Source organism: Oncorhynchus mykiss, chromosome 22 (genome assembly GCF_013265735.2).
Source record: "Oncorhynchus mykiss isolate Arlee chromosome 22, USDA_OmykA_1.1, whole genome shotgun sequence".
Classification (NCBI taxonomy): Eukaryota; Metazoa; Chordata; class Actinopteri; order Salmoniformes; family Salmonidae; genus Oncorhynchus; species Oncorhynchus mykiss.
Genome location: NC_048586.1, coordinates 28053115 through 28076806, shown reverse-complemented (window position 1 = coordinate 28076806; position 23692 = coordinate 28053115). Strand labels below are relative to the sequence as shown.

Sequence of the window (23692 nt, the reverse complement as noted above, 5' to 3'; positions counted from 1 at the left end):
ATCGGTATCATTCTTTCAGGATGACATTACGTAATTTCAAATATTCGGACATAATTATCCGGTATATAACGTTATACTATTTCATATATATTACACCATCATGAAACAGCAACCCACGTTAAAAACAGACACAGGATACGTTACTATATCTAAAGAATAAACTTCGGTTTCACCAGTTTGGCAGAAAGTGTATGAGAAAGGATGAGGTTCCACCATGCAGCCTCTCATTATGTACTTGTTTTGATTCAACCTTTATTTCGACAAGAAGTCATGCTGAGAACAAGGTCTATTTTACAGATGAGCCCTGCATACACATCAACACACACTATGCACATCAATAATAGACATCAATATACACGTCAATACATGAAAAGCAAAACATAATCATCAGTAAAAAGGTCCTCAAACCCACTCTCAAATTCATAGAGAGCTATGGATGCAAAGACTGACCACCCATGACATCAACATTATAGTTGTTAACCACGTTGAGGCTATAGAGTATTTGTTTGTGTTTATAAACATTGGAGTAAAATAAGATTATATTTTGGGTTCTGGTGGGGAAGGGCAACCTAGTCAGTTGTCCAACTGAATGTATTCAACTGAAATGTGTCTTCAGCATTTAACTCAACCCCTCTGAATCAGAGGTGCTACACTCTCACACAGAGTCAGGCCTATGGGCTACACTCCCACACAGAGCCAGGCCTATGGGCTACACTCTCACACAGAGCCAGGCCTATGGGCTACACTCCCACACAGAGCCAGGCCTATGGGCTACACTCTCACACAGAGCCAGGCCTATGGGCTACACTCCCACACAGAGCCAGGCCTATGGGCTACACTCTCACACAGAGCCAGGCCTATGGGCTACACTCCCACACAGAGCCAGGCCTATGGGCTACACTCTCACACAGAGCCAGGCCTATGGGCTACACTCCCACACAGAGCCAGGCCTATGGGCTACACTCTCACACAGAGCCAGGCCTATGGGCTACACTCCCACACAGAGCCAGGCCTATGGGCTACACTCTCACACAGAGCCAGGCCTATGGGCTACACTCTCACACAGAGCCAGGCCTATGGGCTACACTCTCACACAGAGCCAGGCCTATGGGCTACACTCTCACACAGAGTGAGAGAGGACAGCGCGACGGAGAGAGATTGAGGGTGAAAGAACACAAATTAAAAAGTTAGTGGTGGCCTTGTTTTCACAGCTTTTGGACTTCGTAGATATAATGTAAAAGGTGTATCTATGCAGGACTCCCTTGAAAAAAAATAGATTTTGGTCTCAATGACTACATTCCTAAATAAAGGCTACAAATAATTAGAACAAATAGATCAGAGGTTACTGAGGTCAATTACAGTATAATGATTTATTAGCTGGGGGGGAAAATGTACCAAACTAGAGAACAGTTAAATAGTCCTTTTCTGACAATGAGTAAACCTAGAAGTAGGCAACTTATGAAGCATTACATGATAATTCATGTACTGTACCATTTTATAAATCATATTTAAAATGTCTCCATAGTTAGGATCCAGACCTGCGGACCCTCGGTTGAAGACCCCTGCTGACGATCACACCAGGTCCCCCATCATCTACAGAGGAGCTGCAGGTCATTGGAATCCCATGTTAATATTGGAGACAGCAGGTTCTCTCCCACCCTGAGAGCCTCCTGGCCCCTCACCTTCAAGACCATGAACTTGATCTTCCATTTGTTCTGGTCCAGTGGGGAGCGTATGAGGCCAAACGCCTGCTCATAAATGCCGACACATTCTCTGTCTCTGTGGATGGTCCCTGCCACAGCCACCAGCACCAGGCCGTGGGGGGAGGGCAGGGCCTTCAGGCCACCAGGATCCAGGTTGGGGCTCAATAGCAGCCTCTCGTCCCTCGCCAGGGCCAGGAGACGCAGGCTGGTCATTGCTGCTCCTTCGTACTCTTCTGTATACTGCTCTCCGGCGCTGGAGAGAAGACGTAGCCTCACATCCTCCCAGAAGTGTTGTGGTCCCCACTCCTGAGGAGGCTGACCCAAGGAGGGGTTCAGACTGTTGAGAAGCTGGAAGAACCACTGACAAAACTGTCTGGCCAAGGCCAGGTGGTCAAAGCCAGCACTGTATGTCGCCTCAGAGAAAACAGAGACACTCTCACTTGTTCTCAGACCAATTGGTCTCAAACTAGTCTCAATTTGTCTCACAATAGTCACAGCTGGTCCTGGATTGGTCTCAGCTGCTGGGCTTTGAAGGTCCAACATCTACAGACAAGAACATTTCTCTTAAAAAATGGAATAAATGTTCTGCCAAAGCTTGGCATTTCTAAGAACTGAGGTGAAATGTCTTTGTTCGCTACAATACAAAATATTTTTTACACTGCATGCCTTCATGCCATAGAATTAGGATTGATATTATTATTACCTGGGATGTGTAGTGCGGCTTAGAGTAGACAGGTTGAGGGGGGACATGTGCTGTTGGAAACCTCATTCCTTTCTGAGAATCTGCTGCTCTTGTTAAAGCACTGAAGGAGACATCTTCATACGCTTGTGGACACACCTGAAGATAACAGAGACAATGGAAAGAGGTGCATTTACCTCACCTCTTAGTTCCCTAAGTGTCCAAGTGTATCTGCTCCAAAAATACCTTCTCAATAGTCCAGACGTCAAGGGCCTTCTTCACTAGCTGGTCTTTGTTGCTGTTTTTGGGTATCACAACCCCCTCGTCCTCCGTCAGGTATTTGAGTATGAAGTCACGTTGAACTTTCCTGCGTTTCAGGAATGCCTCTGCATTCTCTGTGTTTGAAAGGATGGCATCAATTGATGCTGTAACATAAGAATATGACCCAAAGGACTATCACATATCTGAGCAGCACAATTACAGATAAAGCTTTTCACACCACCACTGGATATTCATTGGTAAATTATGGAAATACTTTTTTACAACATGGCACATTCTGAATACACCCATGGTTTGAAAGTCATCCAACATGATTTATCTGGTGCTGTGAGTATAGCGTATGCCTCAAGGTAGGGTACAATAACTGTCTGGAAATCTTGGCAATGGCACGTATGTGAATTCTGTTGTTGTTGATGATGTCTGCAAACAGTCGCCCTGCTATGATGATATTGCTGAGTCTACCTTCAATACATGGAGCTAAGAAAGTACATTTCATCCACATTTTCTAAAACCAATTGCAGGCTAAATTAATGAATTGTATAACAATGTATTAACATGTTTTAATACAAATGTGTTTTTAAAGCTAGAATTGTTAAACGAAACAAATACAAATCAGACACCCCACATTCTCTGTCTCTGTGGATGGTCCCTGCCACAGCCACCAGCACCAGGCCGTGGGGGGAGGACAGGGCCTTCAGGCCACCAGGCTCCAGGTTGGGGCTCAATAGCAGCCTCTCGTCCCTCGCCAGGGCCAGGAGACGCAGGCTGGTCATTGCTGCTCCTTCGTAGAAATATAACCATTCACAAATTGCATCTATGGATGCAAGTACTGACCATCCATGACTGTCATGTCCTGACTTTAGTTCCATTTTTATGTCTCTGTTTTAGCTTGGTCAGGGCGTGAGTTGGGGTGGGCATTCAATGTTTTTGTTCTATGTGTTGTATTTCTGCTTTTGGCCTGGTATGGTTCCCAATCAGAGGCAGCTGTCAATCGTTGTCTCTGATTGAGAACCATACTTAGGTAGCCTGTGTTCCCACTATGACTTGTGGGTAGTTGTTTTCTGTTTAGTGTATGTCACCTTGCAGAACTGTTTCGTTTCTTCCATTCACGTCGTTATTTTGTTTTTGTGTGTTCAGTTAATAAATTAACATGGACACTTACCACGCTGCGCATTGGTCCGATATTTCATACTCGTCGTCAGACAACGAAGAGATGCGTTATAATGACATCAAATGATTGTTTTTTTTAGGCTATATAGTGTTTGTTTACGTTTACATTGTTTACAAACAGAGTAAAACAAGCTTGTACTTTGGTTTCTGATTAACTACGCCCATGAGGCATTTATAAGTTATATTCTTCATGAATGGGTATATAGAATTAATGTATAAATCCAAATACGGATGTAGCAACTAAGGATTCTAGCTTCAATGAAGGATGAAACCTACCTGATGTGCTCTCGAAAAGACCCTTCTTTTTGTTAGTGATAGTAAATCGAAGTGAGGATATGTCATCATTTGTCATCATCTCTAACAGCCGTCGGCAACCATAACGCTCCTTGTAATTCAATCTTGACATCTTCAGAATTAAAGAGCTAATTTAAAATCAGAAATAGGTGCTGAAACTTGTTATAGCAACTTCCTGACAGATTATGCCAGCAATATATGCCGATCTAACCAATTCCGTTTCAGCAGATCATATCTAGGAACTTTCGGTTTCATTTCCCGAAAAGAAGAAAGCTTGTTAACTTGGTAACCTCTATAAAAAACGCAAAATATTTGGTTTATGAACCAATGTATTGGTGGTCTACTACTACACAATTATTGTACAAAACTTTGAAAAGTAATGCAACTTCGATGGAATATAACCCTAAATAAATATAACCCTAAATAAAGCGCATGAGAAAGAAAGAGATCGCTAATTAAATCCCATACCCTGTCGTGACCAGTCATTCAGGGCTGTTTATTCATGTTTTTTGCAACAACAAAAAAGTTTTAATTTGGGGTGCTTGCCTGTTTTGAATCTTATTTTGGCATTAATACGTGTCACATATCAGTTTGCAAACAATGTAAAAATATATATATATATCATTGAGTTAAGCTCGGTGATTTCTGTGGTGGTGGGATAAACCAGCAGAAAATACTGAGCGTTGCGCCGTGATTGGCTCAGTGTTCTATCACTCATGGGGACACTATGTCCTGCCAAATCTAAGGGTGGGTTGTACCAACATGGTTTAAATTAATCTAGGATTAGAGCTAATCTAGGTTTTGTAATGTAGGTTTATAATTCATCAGAGATGTGTTGCACCACTTAATTTTAAATCTGGATCAGTAAATCTATGATTAACGGTTTTAAACTATGATTAGTGACATGTTGAAACGAAGTAGCAAGCCAACTTGACATGTGAGGCCACAAAGTTGCTGTTCCTTGATAAAATAATAACAATGTAACGTTAGAACTACTGCAAGTTTGCCCCCGGTGATGCGTTGTGCAGACCTCACTACCCTCTGGAGAGCCTTACGGTTGTGGGCGGGGCAGATTCCGTACCAGGCGGTGATACAGCCCGACAGGATGCTCTTGATTGTGCATCTGTAACAGTTTGTGAGTGCTTTTGATGACAATCCAAATTTCTTCAGCCTCCTGAGGTTGAAGAGGCGCAGCTGCTCCTTCTTCACCATGCTGTCTGTGTGGGTGGACCAATTCAGTTTGTCCGTGATGTGTACGACGAGGAATTTAAAACTTTCTACCCTCTCCACTACTGTCCCATCGATGTGGATAGGGGGGTGCTCCCTCTGCTGTTTCCTGAAGTCCACAATCATCTCCTTTGTTTTGTTGACGTTGAGTGTGAGGTTATTTTCCTGACACCACACTCCGAGGGCCCTCACCTCCTCCCTGTAGGACGTCTCGTTGTTGTTGGTAATCAAGCCTACCACTGTAGTGTCATCTACAAACTTGATGATTGAGTTGGAGGCGTGCATGGCCACGCAGTCGTGGGTGAACAGGGAGTACAGGAGAGGGCTGAGAACGCACCCTTGTGAGGATCAGCGGGGAGGAGATGTTGTTACCTACCCTCACCACCTGGGGGCGGCCTGTCAGTAAGTCCAGGACCGAGTTGCACAGGGCAGGGGTCGAGACCCAGGGTTTCCAGCTTAGTGATGAGTGTGGAGGGTACTATGGTGTTAAATGCTGAGCTGTAATCGATGAACAGCATTCTTACATAGGTATTCCTCTTGTCCAGATGGGTTAGGGCAGTGTGCAGCGTGAGGTCTGTGGACCTGTTGGGGCGGTAAGCAAATTGGTGTGGGTCTTGGGATTGGGATTGAGGTCAGGGCTTTGTGATGGCCACTCCAATACCTCAACTTTGTTGTCCTGAAGGCATTTTGCCACAACTTTGGAAGTATGCTTGGTGTCATTGTCCATTTGGAAGACCCATTTGCGACCAAGCTTTAACTTCCTGACTGATGTCTTGAGACGTTGCTTCAATATACTGTATCCACTTAATTTTCCTGCCTCATGATGCCATCTATTTTGTGAAGTGCACCAGTCCCTCCTGCAGCAATGCACCCCCACAACATGATGCTGCCACCCCTGTGATTCACGGTTGGGATGGTCTCTTCGGCTTGAAAGCCTGACGCTTTTTCCTCCAAACATAACGATGGTCATTATGGCCAAACAGTTCTATTTTTGTTTCATCAGACCAGAGGACATTTCTCCAAAAAGTACGATCTTTGTCCCCATGTGCAGTTTGGCAAACGTAGTCTGGATTTTTTTACGGTAGTTTTGGAGCATTAGCTTCTTACTTGCTGAGCGTTCTTTCAGGTTATGTAGATATAGGACTTGTTTTACTGTGGCTATGGATACTTTTGTACCTCTTTCCTGCAGCATCTTCACAAGGTCTGGGATTGATTTCACTTTTTGCACCAAAGTACGTACATCTCTAAAAGACAAATTGCGTCTCCTTCCTGAGCGGTATGACCGCTGTGTGGTCCCATGGTGTTTATACTTGCATGCTATTGTTTGTACAGATGAACGTGGTTCCTTAAGGCATTTGGAAATAGCTCCCAAGGATGAACCAGCCTTGTGGAGGTCAACCATTTTTTTTCTGAGGTCTTGGCTGATTTATTTTGATTTCCCCAGGATGTCAAGCAAAGAGGCACTGAGTTTGAAGGTAGGCCTTTAAATACATCCACAGGTACACCTCCAATTGACTCAAATTATGTAAATTCTCCTATCAGAATATTCTAAAGCCATGACATCATTTTCTGGAATTTTCCAAGCTGTTTAACTTCTTGGAGCACCCATCCCATTAGAGGGATCAGTTTCATCAACATCCGCTGAATTGCAGAGCACCAAATTCAAATTACAAAAAATATTTAATTTCATGAAATCACAAGTGCAATATAGCAAAACACAGCTTAGCTTGTTGTTAATCCACCTGGCATGTCAGATTTCAAAAAAGCTTTACATCGATGGCAATCCAAGTGTTTATGTAAGGACATCTCTCTCAGTAGACAAAACATTACAAACAGGTAGCAGCAAAGTAGATTGGTCACGAAAGTCAGAAAAGCAATAAAATGAATTGCTTACCTTTGATGATCTTTGGATGTTTGCACTCACGAGACTCCCAGTTACACAATAAATGTTCCTTTTGCTCCATAAATATTATTTTTATATCCAAAATACCTCCATTTGGTTGGCGCGTTATGTTAAGTAATCCACAGGCTCGAGCGGTCACGACAGGGCAGACAAAAATTCCAAATAGTATCAGTAAAGTTCATAGAAACATGTCAAACGTTTTTTATAATCAATCCTCAGGTTGTTTTTACAATAAATAATCATTAATATTTCAACCGGACCGTAGCTTTTTCAATAGGAGAGAGAGAGAAAATGTCTACTACAAGCTGTTGGCGCATGCAAAAGTCTGCTGGCACCCAGCCATCCACTGATGCGATGTGATCATTCTCGCTCATTTTTCAGAATAAAAGGCTGAAAATATGTCTAAAGACTGTTCACACCATGTGGAATCTGGTTGATATCCATTTAAATGGGGGGGAGGCATGTAATGGAACAGGGAGGTTTCAAAATAAGAGGCACTTCCTAGTTGGATTTTCCTTAGGTTTTCGCCAGCAATATCAGTTCTGTTTTACTCACAGACAATATTTTGACCGTTTTGGAAACTTTAGAGTGTTTTCTATCCTAATCTGACAATTATATGCATATTCTAGCTTCTGGGCCTGAGAAACGTTTTTCATCCAAACATCATAATACTGCCCCCTACACTCAACAGGTTAAAGGCACAGTCAACTCAGGGTATGTAAACTTCTGACCCACTGGAATTGTGATACAGTGAATTATAAGTGAAATAATCTGTCTGTAAAAAATGGTTAGAAAAAGTACTTGCGTCATGCACAAAGTAGATATCCTAACCGACTTGCCAAAACTATAGTTTGTTAAGTGGTGTGGTTGAAAAATGAGTTTTAATGACTCCAACCTAAGTCTATGTAAACTTCCGACTTCAACTGTATATCTTGGTATATATTTCTATTATTTTAATTTCTATTATTGTCATTAGTTTGTTTTGTGGTTGAGGGTTGGGGGAGGTTGATCGGGATGGCGGAGGTGCTGGGGGTGTCCTATTGAGTGAGAAGGGACCTATTGGGGGGGGGGGGGGGGGGGATTCTTAATGGAGGCACATTCAGTTATAGTTTTGTTTATTATATTATTCTACATTTTTTTATTATTATTTTTTAACAGTTTACTGTGATTATGGATATGCACTCATGTTGACTTATATTTTAACTTTCTTCTTCGCCCAGAGTACAAATTTTATATTTATTATTGTTATTATGTCTGGCTAGACTGTAAACTCTCCTTCCAGACTCACATTAACCATCTCCAATCCAAAAAATCTCGAATCGGCTTCTTATTTCGCAACAAAGCATTCTTCACTCATGCTGCCAAACACGCTGCCAAAATAGACTCCAACACTACTCAACAAATTGGATGCAGTTTATCACAGTGCCATCCGTTTTGTCACTAAAGCCCCATATATTACCCACCACTGCGACCTGTACTCTCTCGTTGGCTGGCCATCGCTTCATACTCGTCGCCAAACCCACTGGCTCCAGGTCATCTACAAGTCTCTGCTTGGTAAAGCCCCGCCTTATCTCAGCTCACTGGTCACCATAGCAGCACCCACCCATAGCATGCGCTCCAGCAGGTATATCTCACTGGTCACCCCCAAAGCCAATTCCTCCTTTGGCCGCCTTTCCTTCCAGTTCTCTGCTGCCAATGACTGGAACGAACTGCAAAAATCAATGAAGCTGGAGACCCATATCTCCCTCACTAGCTTTAAGCACAAGCTGTCAGAGCAGCTCACAGATTACTGCATCTGTACATAGGCCATCTGTAAACAGATACATACTGTATTTATTTATTTATCTTGCTCACCATTTCAGTGTTTAATTGCTATATTGTAATTACTACGCCACCATGGCCTATTTATTGCCTTACTTCCCTTATCTTACCTCATTTGCACTCACTGTATATAGGTTTTTCTTTTTTCTACTGTATTATTGACTGCATGTTTGTTTCTTCCATGTGTAACTCTGTCGTTGCATGTGTCGAACTGCTGTGCTTTATCTTGGCCAGGTCGCAGTTGTAAATGAGAACTTGTTCTCAACTAGCCTACCTGGTTAAATAAAGGTGAAATTAAAACATTTTAAAAAACATTTTATTATTACTACTGTACCTACATTCTTGAAAACTAAGACACAAAAAGTGTTAAAAAAAAGTAGAAAAAGCATGATGGGATGGGGGATTGAGAGATGGATAGAGAGAACAGTAGAGGGCTCTAAAAACTATTATTTCTGAAATAACCAATTCCTTTTGTGACTAGAGTCTAATACTTCCTTTGTCACACATCAGAGGGCATGACAGGTCACCAAAAAATATTCTGAAGTGTGCCAGGTCTTGCAAATAATCTGTAGAATTTATTTCGTGATTTTCCATGGGGGACTGAAAATCTAAATAACCTGTAGGGTCTGTAGAATTTATTTCGTGATTTTCCATGGGGGACTGAAAATCTAAATAACCTGTAGGGTCTGTAGAATTTATTTCGTGATTTTCCATGGGGGACTGAAAATCGAAATAACCTGTAGGGTCTGTAGAATTTATTTCGTGATTTTCCATGGGGGACTGAAAATCTAAATAACCTGTAGGGTCTGTAGAATTTATTTCGTGATTTTCCATGGGGGACTGAAAATCTAAATAACCTGTAGGGTCTGTAGAATTTATTTCGTGATTTTCCATGGGGGACTGAAAATCTAAATAACCTGTAGGGTCTGTAGAATTTATTTCGTGATTTTCCATGGGGGACTGAAAATCTAAATAACCTGCAACACTTTCTACCTATAAATTACATATTGGCTCATGGAGCAAAATCTGTTCTAAGTGCCGCAGTAAAAGTATTGTAGGGAATACTCATTAGGGTCTGTAGAATCCATATATGATGTCATTTCATGGGGCTCTGAATTTGAATCTGAGTTTGGTGGAGGAGGAATAATGGTCTGGGGCTGTTTTCGTGGTTCAGGCTAGGCCCCTTAGTCCATTGAAATGAAATCTTAATGCTACAGCCTACAATTACATTTTGACAATTCTGTGCTTCCAACTTTGTGGCAACAGTTTGGGGAAGGCCCTTTACTATTTCAGCATGACAATGCTCCAGTGCACAGAGCAAGGTCCATACAAAAATGGTTTGTCAAGATCGGTGAGGAAGAACTTGACTGGCCTGCACAGAGCCCTGACCTTAGTGTACGTGGCCCAAAAGCATTGTAATGGGATGTCATATTTTAGTCACTGTAAGACCACACACTGGTAAAGAGAAAATGTTACTACAGTACCTGTCTCAAATAAACTGGCGTGGAAAATACTCAGTTGAGGTTCTACTAACCAAATGTTTTCAGTTTTTCCGGGGGGCTGTGGCGAACAGCCTGCTAGTTATTACTAAATGTAATCCTGCATGTCATATTAATTCCAAAACAATACATTAATTGACTGTTTTTGTGTTGAACATCAGTTGGAAAAACAAAAAAGGGTGTATAAAGTGGCATTCCATACACGACTTTCATGCACTCTCGCCTTGCGCTAATGGAAGTGCCAAATACAGATTATTAGCAGGGGATTAATTAAGAAGCCCACTACTTCAAAGACTGCAACAATGATGGACTGTCATACCTATATTACTGTGACACATTTATTTCATTGCTAGTGATTCCATTGCTAGTGACAACAAGATTAAATTAAACAGAAGGGTACAAACAGAGAATGTAAGTGATGCTGAGGTTCAAAATCTAATACCTGTGGATAGTTTAAATGAGGGAACGTCAACTGCTCAGAAACAACCCCCAAAATGTACACACTTTTGAGGATAAAGAACCTGCTTCTGATTTTCATCCTGATGTAGCCAAGTTCATATGAGGAAGAGTCAGTGGTGCAGCTCAATCAAATCTCACCCAAGATATCAGCCTGGTCTCATAGACTAGACGTAACATTAAAATCTGCACACTGAAACTTGTATATGTTACCTTTGACATGGTTACATAAGACAGATGGTTACTTAAGGCAAAAACAAAACTGCGTGCCTGGTCGGGATGAATGGGTTGGCGTATAACGCAAATGTCCAGCAACCCAACGGTTGCGAGGTCGAAGTTCATCACGGACAACTTTTATTTGATATAATTTGCAACTTTTCAAGTACTTACTAATTTGTAGCTACTTTGAAACTACTTAGCATGTTAGCTAACCCTAACCCATATAGCTAACAATCAATCAATCAATGACATTAATTCATAAAGCCCTTTTTACATCAGCTGATGTCACTAAGTGCTGTACAGAAACTCAGCCTAAAACCCAAAACAGCAAGCACGGTGGCTAGGAAAAACTCCCTAGAAAGACCAGAACCTAGGAAGAAACCAAGAGAGGAACCAGGCTATGAGGGGTGGCCAGTCCTCTTCTGGCTATGCCAGGTGGAGATTATAACAGAATATGGTCAAGATGTTCAAACGTTCATAGATGACCAGCAGGGTCAGATAATAATAATAATCACAGTGGTTGTAGAGGATGCAACAGGTCAGCACCTCAGGAGTAAATGTCAGTTGGCTTTTCATAGCCAATCATTCAGAGTTAGAGACAGCAGGTGCGGTAGAGAGAGAGTCCAAAACAGCAGGTCCAGGACAAGGTAGCACGTCCAGTGAACAGGTCAAGGTTCCATAGCCGCAGGCAGAACAGTTGAAACTGGAGCAGCAGCATGACCAGGTGGACTGGGGACAGCAAGGAGTCATCAGACCAGGTAGTCCTGGAGCATGGTCCTAGGGCTCAGATCCTCTGAGAGAAGAGAGAAAGAGAGAGAAAAGGACAGAGAGAGATAATTAGAGGGAGCATACTTAAATTCACACAGGACTCCGGATAAGCCCCCCTAAACATAAACTATTGCGGCATAAATACTGGAGGCTGAGACAGGAGGGGTCGGGAGACACTGTGGCCATGTCCGACGATACCCCCGGACAGGGCCAAACAGGCAGGATATAACCCCACCACTTTGCCAAAGCACAGCCCCCACACCAATAGAGGGATATCTTCAACCACCAACCTACTACCCTGAGACAAGGCCGAGTATAGCCCACGAAGATCTCCCCCACGGCACGAACCCGAGAGGGGCGCCAACCCGGACAGGAAGATCACGTCAGTGACTCAACCCACTCAAGTGATACCCCCTCCTAGGGACGGCATGGAAGAGCACCAGTATTACTCAGTCCCCGTAATAGGGCTAGAGGCAGAGAATCCCAGTGGAGAGAGGGGAACTGGCTAGGCAGAGACAGCAAGGGTGGTTTGTCGCTCCAGTGCCTTTCCGTTCACCTTCACACTCCTGGGCCAGACTACACTCAATCATAGGACCTACTGAAGAGATTAGTCTTCAATAAAGACTTAAAGGTCGAGACCGAGTCTGTGTCTCTCACATGGATAGACAGACCATTCCATAAAAATGGAGCTCTATATGAGAAAGCCCTGCCTCCAGCTGTTTGCTTAGAAGTTCTAGGGACTGTAAGGAGGCCTGCGTCTTGTGACCATAGCGTACCTGTAGGTTTGTACGGCAGGACCAAATCAGAAAGAAAAGTAGGAGCAAGCCCATGTAATCCTTTGTAGGTTAGCAGTAAAACCTTGAAATCAGCCCTAGCCTTAACAGGAAGCCAGTGTTAAGAGGCTAGCACTGGAGTAATACGATGACATTTTTGGGTTCTAACCTAACCTTAATATAACTCCTTAACTTAACCCTAACCTTAACCCCTAGCCTAGCTAACATTAGCCAGCTAGCTTACGTTAGCCACCTAGCTAGAATTCGTAACATATTGCACATTTGGCAAATTCATAACATATAATACAAATTGTAATTCTTAACATATCATACGAATGGGTGATGGACATCCACAAATGAATACATACCATATGAAATGTAACATATACTAAATGGAGTGTCTTGGGTTTACATACAGAATAATACGAAATGCTCTGAGACCAGGTCGATTGACACCATACAGATTCTACAGACCCTACTGAGTAATCCCCATCCCACTTTTACATCGGGACAAAGAACAGTTTTTTCTCTATAAGCCAATATGTAATGCATATACTGTGATTTGTGTGAGAATATGAATATGATATATTACTATTAGAATGAAAGGCTTGTAGGAAAACTAACAACGCTGCTCTAACAAATAGAATAACTCCTCTGTGCTTGGAATGGAATCCCTTATGCTAGCTAGCCCTTTATCGTGTTCCATTGCATTACACATACGAGTCATTGGTTGAAGGCGTCTTCTGTATGGGGAGTTTAAGAGCCTCAACGCTCGGTCTGAACGGTCTGAGCATATGGACCTTATCTTTCATATCAGTGAGAAATATTTTTTTTTAAACAAAAGGATAAATTGATACACACTTTTATAGGGTTAGGGTTCCTACTCTCCCATATTTCCATGTTACAACACTTGTTTACAGAAAACAGATGGAAGACAGAGTGGACTACCTGTGCTAATTAGCTATCTGCGTCTCCTAACACCTGTGTAAACGGAAGACGGACGTCACAAAGGTGTTGTCATTGAAAACCGAGGACCGAGTTTTGGAAACCCTGCTCTAAAAGATACCTCTTCTTCTCTGGTCGTTATTCAGATCAGACCCTCGTAGACTAATCTAGTCTCCCTCTAGTTTTAATCATGGAACAGACCTTTTTGGACTTGCTACTGTTGGAATACCAGCTGTAATATCAGTGTCATAAGACCTGGGGAAGAAGTGGCTGGCTGGCTGGCTGGAATGTTGGAGTTTGCTACATGAGAGACAGGCTGGTTTTGTTTCAGCATCCCCAGCAGCTGTGTGTGTGGGTGTGTGTGCCCATCTCTTGTCACCACAGCCCATGCAGACCGTGGACCAGTGTTACCTGATAGCCCCAGACCAGCCAGCACCTGGCCTCTCTGCCCGGCTCCAATATGTGTATGTGAGTTATAGGCTCCCGTGTAACCATTCATGTCCATAAAATACATTCATATCGACTAGAGAGTAAGAAATACATATTATATTTCATAGCTGCACTGTAGAGAAATATGAATGAAACATTTGTCCATTTCTCCAACCATTTGCCCTTACACATTCCTGTAGTATCGGTGTCTGGTGAGTAGCATCCATTCAAACAGGAGATGATTGACTCTTTTTAACTGTATCCCCCAGTGGAAGCCTTTTGTGCATTCTCCTCAGAGTTTAAGTGTGAGAGGGATGCGTTAGCGGACATGATAGAAGAGCTCAAGCGGAGCGATGTGTTTGGATGTCAGTGGAGGGGACTGAGCATTTGCAGAAACAGCTTCACAGGAGCACAGCTGGTTGGCTGGCTGCAGGAAGTTAGGGGCATGGGTAAGTCCTGCTGCAGTCATGGAAAGAAAATTAGTAAACAGAAATTCCTAGATTCTACACACAGATTCTAATTATATTCTATAATTCTTACTCTATGGTTCAAATTCTCAGACTCTGGCAGAGAGAACTAAGGTGTGTGAGACTGGGCAGGTGTTACTGGACAAGCATGGCCAAGGCAGGGGTTTGGAATGAGTGACAGGCTGTACAGGCTGATGGAACATGACCCTCACTCAGCCCTGAATGCAGGACAGACTGTTGCATGCTCCCCTTCACAGGGTAGGTAGGACTCCCTCTTGAGAGTCTGGTTGTCCTCAAGGTTTCTTCCTACTAGGGAGATTTTCCTTGGCACTGCCACTTGTGCTTGCTCTTAGGTTGTTTAGGCCCTTTCAGATAATTCCCACTTGGAGCTTCTCTTTTTCTAGTTATACACACAAGTGTGTGTGTCTCTGGCATTGAATGAGTCTGGCATTTCTGCATGCCTCTTCTTGTCTTGCATTAGAAAATAACTTCTGGAACAAACTGTCTTTCCTAGTTAGGACATGTGCTCATTATCTTTTTTTTATGATTAATGATAGAAATACAATTCCATACACACAAAAAGCTTATTTCTGTCAAATGTTGTGCACAAATCGTTTACATCCCTGTTAGTGAACATTTATCCTTTGCAAAGATAATTCATCCACCTGACAGGTCTGGCATATCAAGAAGCTGATAAAACAGTATGATCATTACACATTTGCACCTTGAGCTGGGGACAATAAAAGGCTATTCTAAAATATGCCGTTTTGTCACACAAAACAATGCCACAGATGTCTCAAGTGTTGATGGAGTGTGCAATTGGCATGCCGAATGCAGAACTGTTGCCAGAGAATTGAATGTTCATTTCTCTACCACAAGCCGCTTCCAACGTAATTTCAGAGAATTTGGAAGTACGTCCAACTGCCTCACAACCGCAGACCACGTGCAGGCGTCCTGTGGGAGAGCGGTTTGTCAACTTTGTGAACAGAGTGCCCCATGGTGGGGGTGGGGTTTCGGTATTTTATTGATGGCAATTTGAATGCACAGAGATACCTTGACGAGATTCTGGAGGCTCATTGCCGTGCCATTCATCTGCCGCCGGTGTCAATGGTGTATTATAGGCGAAGTCAGGTGCAGGAGAACAGAGTACAATGAACAGGCACACTTTTATTATAGTTCCAAAAACGAGAGCACTATATAAATCAAACGCGCTCAAAAAATGGAACAAAAAAGTAAAGAGTGTAAATTAACACCACATAATATGAAACAATTACACACAAAACATGATGGGAAACAGAGGGTTAAATACAAGTAGAATGATTGGGGAAAGGAAAACCAGGTGTGTATGGAACAAGACAAAACAAATGGATATATGAAAAATGGAGCGCCGATGGCTAGAAAGCGGTGACGTCGATCGCCGAACGCCGCCCGAACAAGGAGAGGAGCCGACTTCGGAGGAAGTCGTGACAGCCGGCACCTCATATTTCAGCATGATAATGCACGGCCCCGTGTCGCAAGGCTCTGTACACAATTCCTGGAAGCTGAAAATGTCCCAGTTCTTTCATGGCCTGCATACTCACCAGGCATGTCACCCATTGAGCAGGTTTGGGATGCTCTGGATTGACGTGTACAACATCGTGTTCCAGTTCCCGCCAACATCCAGGAACTTTGCACAGCCATTGAAATTGAGTGGGACAATATTCAACAGGCCACAATCAACAGCCTGATCAACTCTATGAGGCAAATGGTGGTCACATGAGGCAAATGGTGGTCACACCAGATACTGACTGGCCTTCTGATCCACGCCCATATCTGTGACCAACATGTGTATATCTGTATTCCCAGTCATGTGAAATCCATAGATTAGGGCCGAATTAATTTATATAAATTGACTGATTTCCTTATGTGAACTGTAACTCAGCAAAATCTTTGAAGTTGTTGCATGATACATTTCTATTTTTATTCAATATAGATATGTCTCTTCTTTCTCTCTCTCAACTGCTGAGTTGTCTGCCATTCTGAGGGATAAGTTCCTGAAGTTTTCAAAGTGTCTCTCTGCTGACGGAAAGTTAAGAGGCACACTGAACAAACTGAACCCTCCAGTACAACACATTTATTATGAGATGACAGTGTTTGAGTGCTACTGTCATCTGGCTGTTCAGCTACAGAGAGTAGAGCTGCTATCTCTGACCAGAGAGGAGAAACTAGCCTTCTTCATCAACACCTACAATGCTCTGGTCATCCTCCGGGCTGGGAGCCCCAACCAACACGTGGCAGAGATCCAGGGTAAGAGAACTATCTAGGATTGTGTGAAAGACAACAAATAATACTCTGTTCAGCAATGACATTTATTTGTTCCTGTGTGTTGTTTGCAGTTCTTTATCTACGTGAGCTGCCTGATCGGGGGGAGAGGTGTTCACGCTGCAGGACATAGAGAACGGAGTTTTGAGGGGGAACAGAAATGGCGTCGCACGGCTTCTCGGGCCCTTCTCTAAGACTGACCCTCGCTTACAGGTACACTACTCATCTGGACAGAATAAACTGCTCAACTCATTATCATTCCTCTGGCTACATTTATTTCTCTGATTTACTGGTGAAATGTGTTTTTCTAGGAACAATCTGTGGCAGTAGTTGCATTGGTGATTGTGGTTGTTCTCTGCTTGTCCACTAGGTGGCTCTCCCAGACACTGAGCCTATAATCCATCTGGCTCTGGATTGTGAAGCTAAAGACTGTCCACCCATCAAAACATAGACTCCACAGGTAACACACTGGGGTTTTACACTGCAAATACTGTAAATGTAGTGGCGCAGATTAATTTGTTTTAAAGACCAGGGTCAGTATTTTCTGAGAATGGAGTTGTGTGAGTAAAGCCACATGGTGTCCTCTATGACAAATCAGGACATCGATAGTCAGCTGCGCATGGCGGCCGAAGCCTTCCTGGATCGATGACGTCTATGTGTTAGATTCTGGGAAGTGAGAGGTTAGTCTCAGACAGTCTCAAGTGGTGCAAGGCAGACTTCGGAGACACGGATGAGAAGGCACCTCAACACTGACCTTTCACCTTTAACTGGACAGTCTCTTATCTCCTGTCCTAACCCAGCCTTGCCCCGTCTCTCCTTCAGCTGTTGAAATGGATCCTGGAGCACATGGGGAGTCTTCCAAGTGGTCCAGCCTTCAGAGTGTCCTCTCCTGGGAAGATCACTTACTTAAAGTCACTTACTGTACCTGTCCTAAAACTGGAGCACCAACAGCTTTCACTAAGGCATAGCAACAAGCCATAGAAACACACAGAAACACAGAAAAACACAAAGTTAAGCCTGCAGACACTTCTATCCTCAGTAAAGAGGTCTGTGTGTCTAGCCCTAATCCTTTCTTCCTGTTTCTCCCCCTCTGCACTTCTACACTGTGAACCTACAGTGCATTCTGAAAGTATTCAGACCCCTTGACTTTTTCCACATTTTGTTACGTTACAGCCTTATTCTAAAATTAATTTATAAACATTTTGTGCCTCATAATGAACACATAATACCCCATAATGACAAAGCTAAAACAGGTTTTTACAAAGTTATAAGAATATCACATTTACATAAGTATTCAGACCCTTTACTCAGTACTTTGTTGATGCACCTTTGGCAGCGAATACAGCCTTGAGTATTCCTTGGTATAACTCTACAAGCTTGGGAGTTTCTCCCATTCTTCTCTCCAGATCCTCTCAAACTCTGTTAGGGTGGATGGGGAATGTCACTGCACAGCTATTAACAAGTCTCTCCAATGTTGTGACGTGACTACCATTAAATGTGATGACAGCTATTTTATCAAATCAATTAACTATGTTTAATTATTATGTGATTACATTTATCATGTAACAATTAACTCATTAGTACTTGGGACACCACAGAAAAAGTTTGTTTAATGAGTTACCGTTTCCTGAATTAACTCAAGAATATATCGTTTTTATACCAGTCATCCATTAATCATTATTACCTCATATCAGTCTCATTCTGAAAGTTGTTGACTTCATAAATGTGCACGAACCCTAGTCTAAATGATGATTCAGCGATGCACAAATTGGCTTAATTATTTATTTACTAACTAACTAAATAATCACACAGAAATACATAAACACACAGCATAGGTTGAATTGATTACTAACATAATGCAAGGAAAAATCCCTAGTGGACTAACCCGATATGATGGCTTGTTACACAATGAAAGGGGTGGGGAGAGAAAGAGCGGGAGAGACAAAGAGAGTGGGCTGGTACATACATGTGGAAGCTATGCTCATGAAAAATGAATACTTTGCACATGAACGACTGCTCATTCGAAAAGAAATGCAACACATATATTTACACTGGTATTTCTTTGTCATCTCTCCGTTGAAACCACTCGTCCGTCTTTGGCGAGTAGTTTGATTTAAGTCTCTGGTTGTTCACCAGAGGTCACAATGTCCTCAGTTGTAGTAGGCTATTTTGTCTCCGAGTGTTCGTTAGACTGCATACATCAGAGGTACTCAAGCGGTGGTCTTGGTTGAGTTTACTAGACTAAAGAACTTAAAAAGCTGCAGACTGAATGATCCCGATGCAGTCTTTATCTTCTTCACTCGACAGTTTGAGTATTACCGTTTTCTGGTCTGTTAGTTTTAAACCATTTCAGCGTATTCAGCTCGCGCTGCAAGTATACCAGTCTTGTAGTTTTAAACCATTTTAAGATGTAGCCACCGCTCTACACTTTCTGGTCTGGTATGGTAATTCCTCGGCGAGTCATTTTAAGCACTCGCCTTGGAGGGCTGTTCCCATCACGTTGCCAAAATGTCTATACCCGCGTGGTCACTGATATATCTATACCCGCATGGTCACAAATATCTTAGCTAAAATCACATTTCATCTTCTCACAAATAGTTTCATATTTATTCATATAAGTTTTACAACATTTAAATGTAAATCTGATAACTGGGACGTATATTTCCAGAGTTACAGTTAGTTACCGTCCTTAATGATATCAGAAAACAAACTTTTGACAGGATTTATTGTTTGGATCTCAACCAACCATTCCAGACGTTTGTATTTGAAAACTAATGTTCCAATGCCAAATCCTTCTACACACATCAGATTCCGTTGTTCAGTACTGCATGTCCAGAGAGAGTTTACGACTGGTTGTTAAAGTCATAAGACTGTCCCACTTCCCCCCTTCCTCTCTGGTGGGTGAGAGGGGGGGAGTCTCTATGATCCTCAACCAGGAAGGAAAGTCATGACACCAGAGAAGTTAGATCGGTTCAAGTCCAGGCTCTGGCTGGGCCACTCAAGGACATTCAGAGACTTTTCCCAAAGCCACTCCTGTGTTGTCTTGGCTGTGTGCTTGTGGGTTGTTGTCCTGTTGGATGGTAAACCTTCGCCCCAGTCTGAGGTCCTGAGCACTCTGGCGCAGGTTTTCATCAAGAATCTCTCTGTGCGTTGCCTTGATCCTGACTAGTCCCCCAGTCCCTGCCACTGAAAAACATCCCTACAGCATGATGCTGCCACCACCATGCTTCATCGTAGAGAGGATTCCAGGTTTCCTCCAGACGTGACGCTTGGCATTCGGGCCAAAGAGTTCAATCTTGGTTTCATCAGACCAGAGAATCTTGTTTCTCATGGTCTGAGAGTCCTTTAGGTGCCTTTTGGTAAACTCCAAGCGGGCTGTCATGTGCCTTTAACTGAGGAGTGGCTTCCGCCTGGCGGAAGGCTTGATTGGTGGAGTGCTGCAGATATGGTTTACCTTCTGGAAGTTTCTCCCATCTCCACAGAGGAACTCTGGAGCTCTGTCAGCGCCACCGGAGGAGAAGGTGCCGGAGAGGTCTTCTAGTGAGGCTTCGGATGCATGCACACCACCCACAGCTTCCGAGTATATTACTCGCTAATGTCCGGTCCCTAGTTAACAAAGTCAACAAAATTAGGGCAAGAGTTGATTTCCAAAGAGATATCCGGGATTGTAACATACTCTGTTTTACGGAAACATGGCTAGCTTGGGACATGCTGTCGGAGTCAGTACAGCCAACAGGATTTTCAGTGCATCGCACCGACAGGAATAAACATCTCTCCGGTAAGAAGAAGGGAGGGGGTGTATGTTTCATGATTACCGACTCATGGTGTAATTGTAACAACACACAGGAATTCAAGTCCTTTTGTTCACCTGACCTAGAATTCCTCACAATCAAATGCCGACCGTATTATCTCCCAAGAGAACTCTCCTCCGTTATTGTCACAGTCGTGTATATCCCCCCGCAAGTGGATACCAAGACGGCCATCAAGGAACTTCACTGGACTTTAGCAAACTGGAAACCACATATCCTGAGGCTGCATTTATTGTAGATGGGGATTTTAACAAAGCTAATTTGAGAACAAGGCTACCTAAATTCTATCAGCATATCGACTGCAGTACATGAGCGAGTAACACGCTTGACCATTGCTACTCTAATTTCCGCAATGAATACAAGGCCCTCCCCCGCCTTCCTTTTGGCAAATCTGACCGTGACCATGAAACTTAAATAGGAAGCGCCCGTGCTTAGGTCTATCCAACGCTGGTCTGACCAATTGGATTCCATGCTTCATGATTGCCTCGATCACATGGACTGGGATATGCCCCAGATAACAACATTGACGTATACGCTGACTCGGTGAGTGAGTTTATAAGGAAGTGTATTGGAGATGTTGTACCCACTGTGACCATTAAAACCTTCCCTAACCAGAAACCGTGGATTGATGGCAGCATTCACGCAAACTGAAAGCATGTACCACCACATTTAATCATGGCAAGTCAACTGGAAATATGGTTGAATACAAACAGTGTAGTTATTCCCTCCGTAAGGCAATCAAACAAGCGAAGTGTCAGTATAGAGACAAAGTGGAGTCGCAATTCCACGACTCAAACATGAGACGTATGTGGCAGGATCTACAGACAATCACGGATTACAAAAAGAAAAACAGCCCCGTCGCAGACATCAACGTCTTGCTTTCAGACAAATTAAACAACTTTTTTGCCCGCTTTGAGGTCAATACAGTGCCACCGACGCGAACTTCTACCAAAGACTGTGGGCACCCCTTCTTCATGGCCGACGTGAGTAAAACATTTAAACATATAACCCTCGCAAGGCTGCCGGCCCAGACAGCATCCCTAACCGCTTCCTCAGAGCATGGGCAGACCAGGTGGTGAAGGTAGGAAACAACATCTCCACTCCGCTGATCCTCAACACTGGAGCCCCACAAGGGTGTGTTCTCAGCCCCCTCCTGTAATCCTTGTTCACCCACGACTGCAGGGCCATGCACGCCTCCAACTCAATCATCAAGTTTGCAGACGACACAACAGTGGTAGGATTGATTACCAACAACGACGAGACAGCCTACAGGGAGGAGGTGAGTGCCCTCCGAGTGTGGTGTCAGGAAAATAACCTCTTACTCAATGTCAGCAAAACAAAATAGATGATCGTGGACTTCAGGCAACAGCCCCTTATCCACATTGACGGGACAACAGTGGAGAAGGTGGAAAGTTTTAAGTTCCTCTGTGAACATATCAACAACAAACTAAAATGGTCCACACACACAGACAGTGTGGTGAAGAAGGCGCAACAGAGCCTCTTCAACCTCAGGAGGCAAAAACAATTTGGCTTGTCACTGAAAACCCTCACAAACTTTTCCAGATGTATCACCGACTGGTACGGCAACTGCACCGCCCACAACCGCAGGGCTCTCCAGAGGTTGGTGCGGTCTGCACAATGCATCACCAGGGGCAGACTACCTGCCCTCTAGGACACCTACAACACCCGATGTCACAGGAAGGCAAAAAAGTTATTCAAGGACAATTACCACCCAAGCAACTGCCTGTTCACCCTGTTTCCATCCAGAAGGTGAGGTCAGTACAGGTGCATCAAAGCTGAGACAAAGAGATTGAAAAACATCTATCTCAAGGCCTTCAGAATGTTAAACAGCCATCACTAGCACAGAGAGACGGCTGCCTACCTACAGACCTAATATCATTGGCCACTTTAATAAATGGAACACTTTAATGAAGCCACTTTAAGAATGTTTACATATCTCGCATTACATCTCATATGTATATACTGTACTATCTATTGCGTCTTAGACGCTCTGTCACTGTTCATTCATATAATTGTATATTTATATATTCTTATCCCATTCCTTTACTAGACTGTGTGTATTAGGTTTTGTTGTGGAATTGTTAGATATTAGGTTTTGTTGTGGAATTTGTTAGATATCATATTACCCGTTAGATACTGCTGCACTGTCGGATCTAGAAGCATAAGCATTTCACTAGATGTATGTGACCAATAAAATTTGATTTGATTTTAATTCTTTGACCTCGTGGCTTGGTTTTTACTCTGACATGCCATGTCAAATCATGTCCAATCAAATTAATTTACCACTGGTGGGCTTCAATCAAGCTGTAGAAACATCATAAGAATGATCAATGGAAACAGGATGCGCCTGAGCTCAATTTCAAGTCTCATAGCAAAGGGTCTAAATACTTATGTAAAGAAGGTATTCCTGTTTTTAATTTTAATACATTTGCAAAAATGTCTAAGAACCTGTTTTCGCTTTGTCATTATGTGGTATTATGTGTAGATTGATGAGGGTTTAGAATAAGGCTGAAACATAACAAAATACAGAAAAAGTGAGTCTGAATCCCAATGCACTGCATACCTTTATCCTGGTTTTACTTCATCTTAATGGGTCACCCATTTGAAAGTGCTAATGTTGCATTTTAGCATGCACCTATTTATTATAAATAAATGTTAGTATTGATGATAAATATATTTCTTGATACTGTATCTGATAGGAAGGCTTGAATAATTCAATGTGTGTCTATGATCCAATTGAACACTTACTGGACACAATTGTACTTTTTCTAACAAGAGAAAAAAATGGCCCATATCTATAAAAAGATGTGTTCAGTAAAACTTTTGTCCCAAATGGTTTCATGCACACCAGATGTAGCTGCTTTCTGTGTAGCCAGGTACCAGATCACTGTCAGTACACTGCTCTCTAGAAAGAGCTCGGTACTGTGTA

The 23692-nt window shown here is 42.9% G+C and overlaps 1 protein-coding gene and 1 pseudogene across 2 annotated transcripts; one reads left to right on the top strand and one right to left on the bottom strand.

Annotated features, from left to right (window-relative positions):
* Nucleotides 1-235: 235 nt before the first annotated feature.
* On the bottom strand, nucleotides 236-4387 carry LOC110501694 (uncharacterized protein C3orf38 homolog). 2 transcript variants are annotated; one of them, XM_021579432.2, is made up of 4 exons: nucleotides 4108-4387; nucleotides 2629-2777; nucleotides 2407-2541; nucleotides 236-2246 (listed from the first exon to the last, which is right to left on the bottom strand). In XM_021579432.2, exons 1-4 carry the CDS (start codon nucleotides 4235-4237, stop codon nucleotides 1590-1592), a joined length of 1071 nt encoding a protein of 356 aa, XP_021435107.2. In that variant the 5' UTR covers nucleotides 4238-4387; the 3' UTR covers nucleotides 236-1589. The 2 variants fall into 2 exon arrangements, with proteins under 2 accessions (XP_021435107.2, XP_021435106.2); XM_021579431.2 differs by having other exon boundaries at nucleotides 2629-2807; nucleotides 4108-4386.
* A 9736-nt stretch (nucleotides 4388-14123) lies between these two features.
* LOC110502083 lies at nucleotides 14124-17914 on the top strand (annotated as a pseudogene).
* Nucleotides 17915-23692: the final 5778 nt, after the last annotated feature.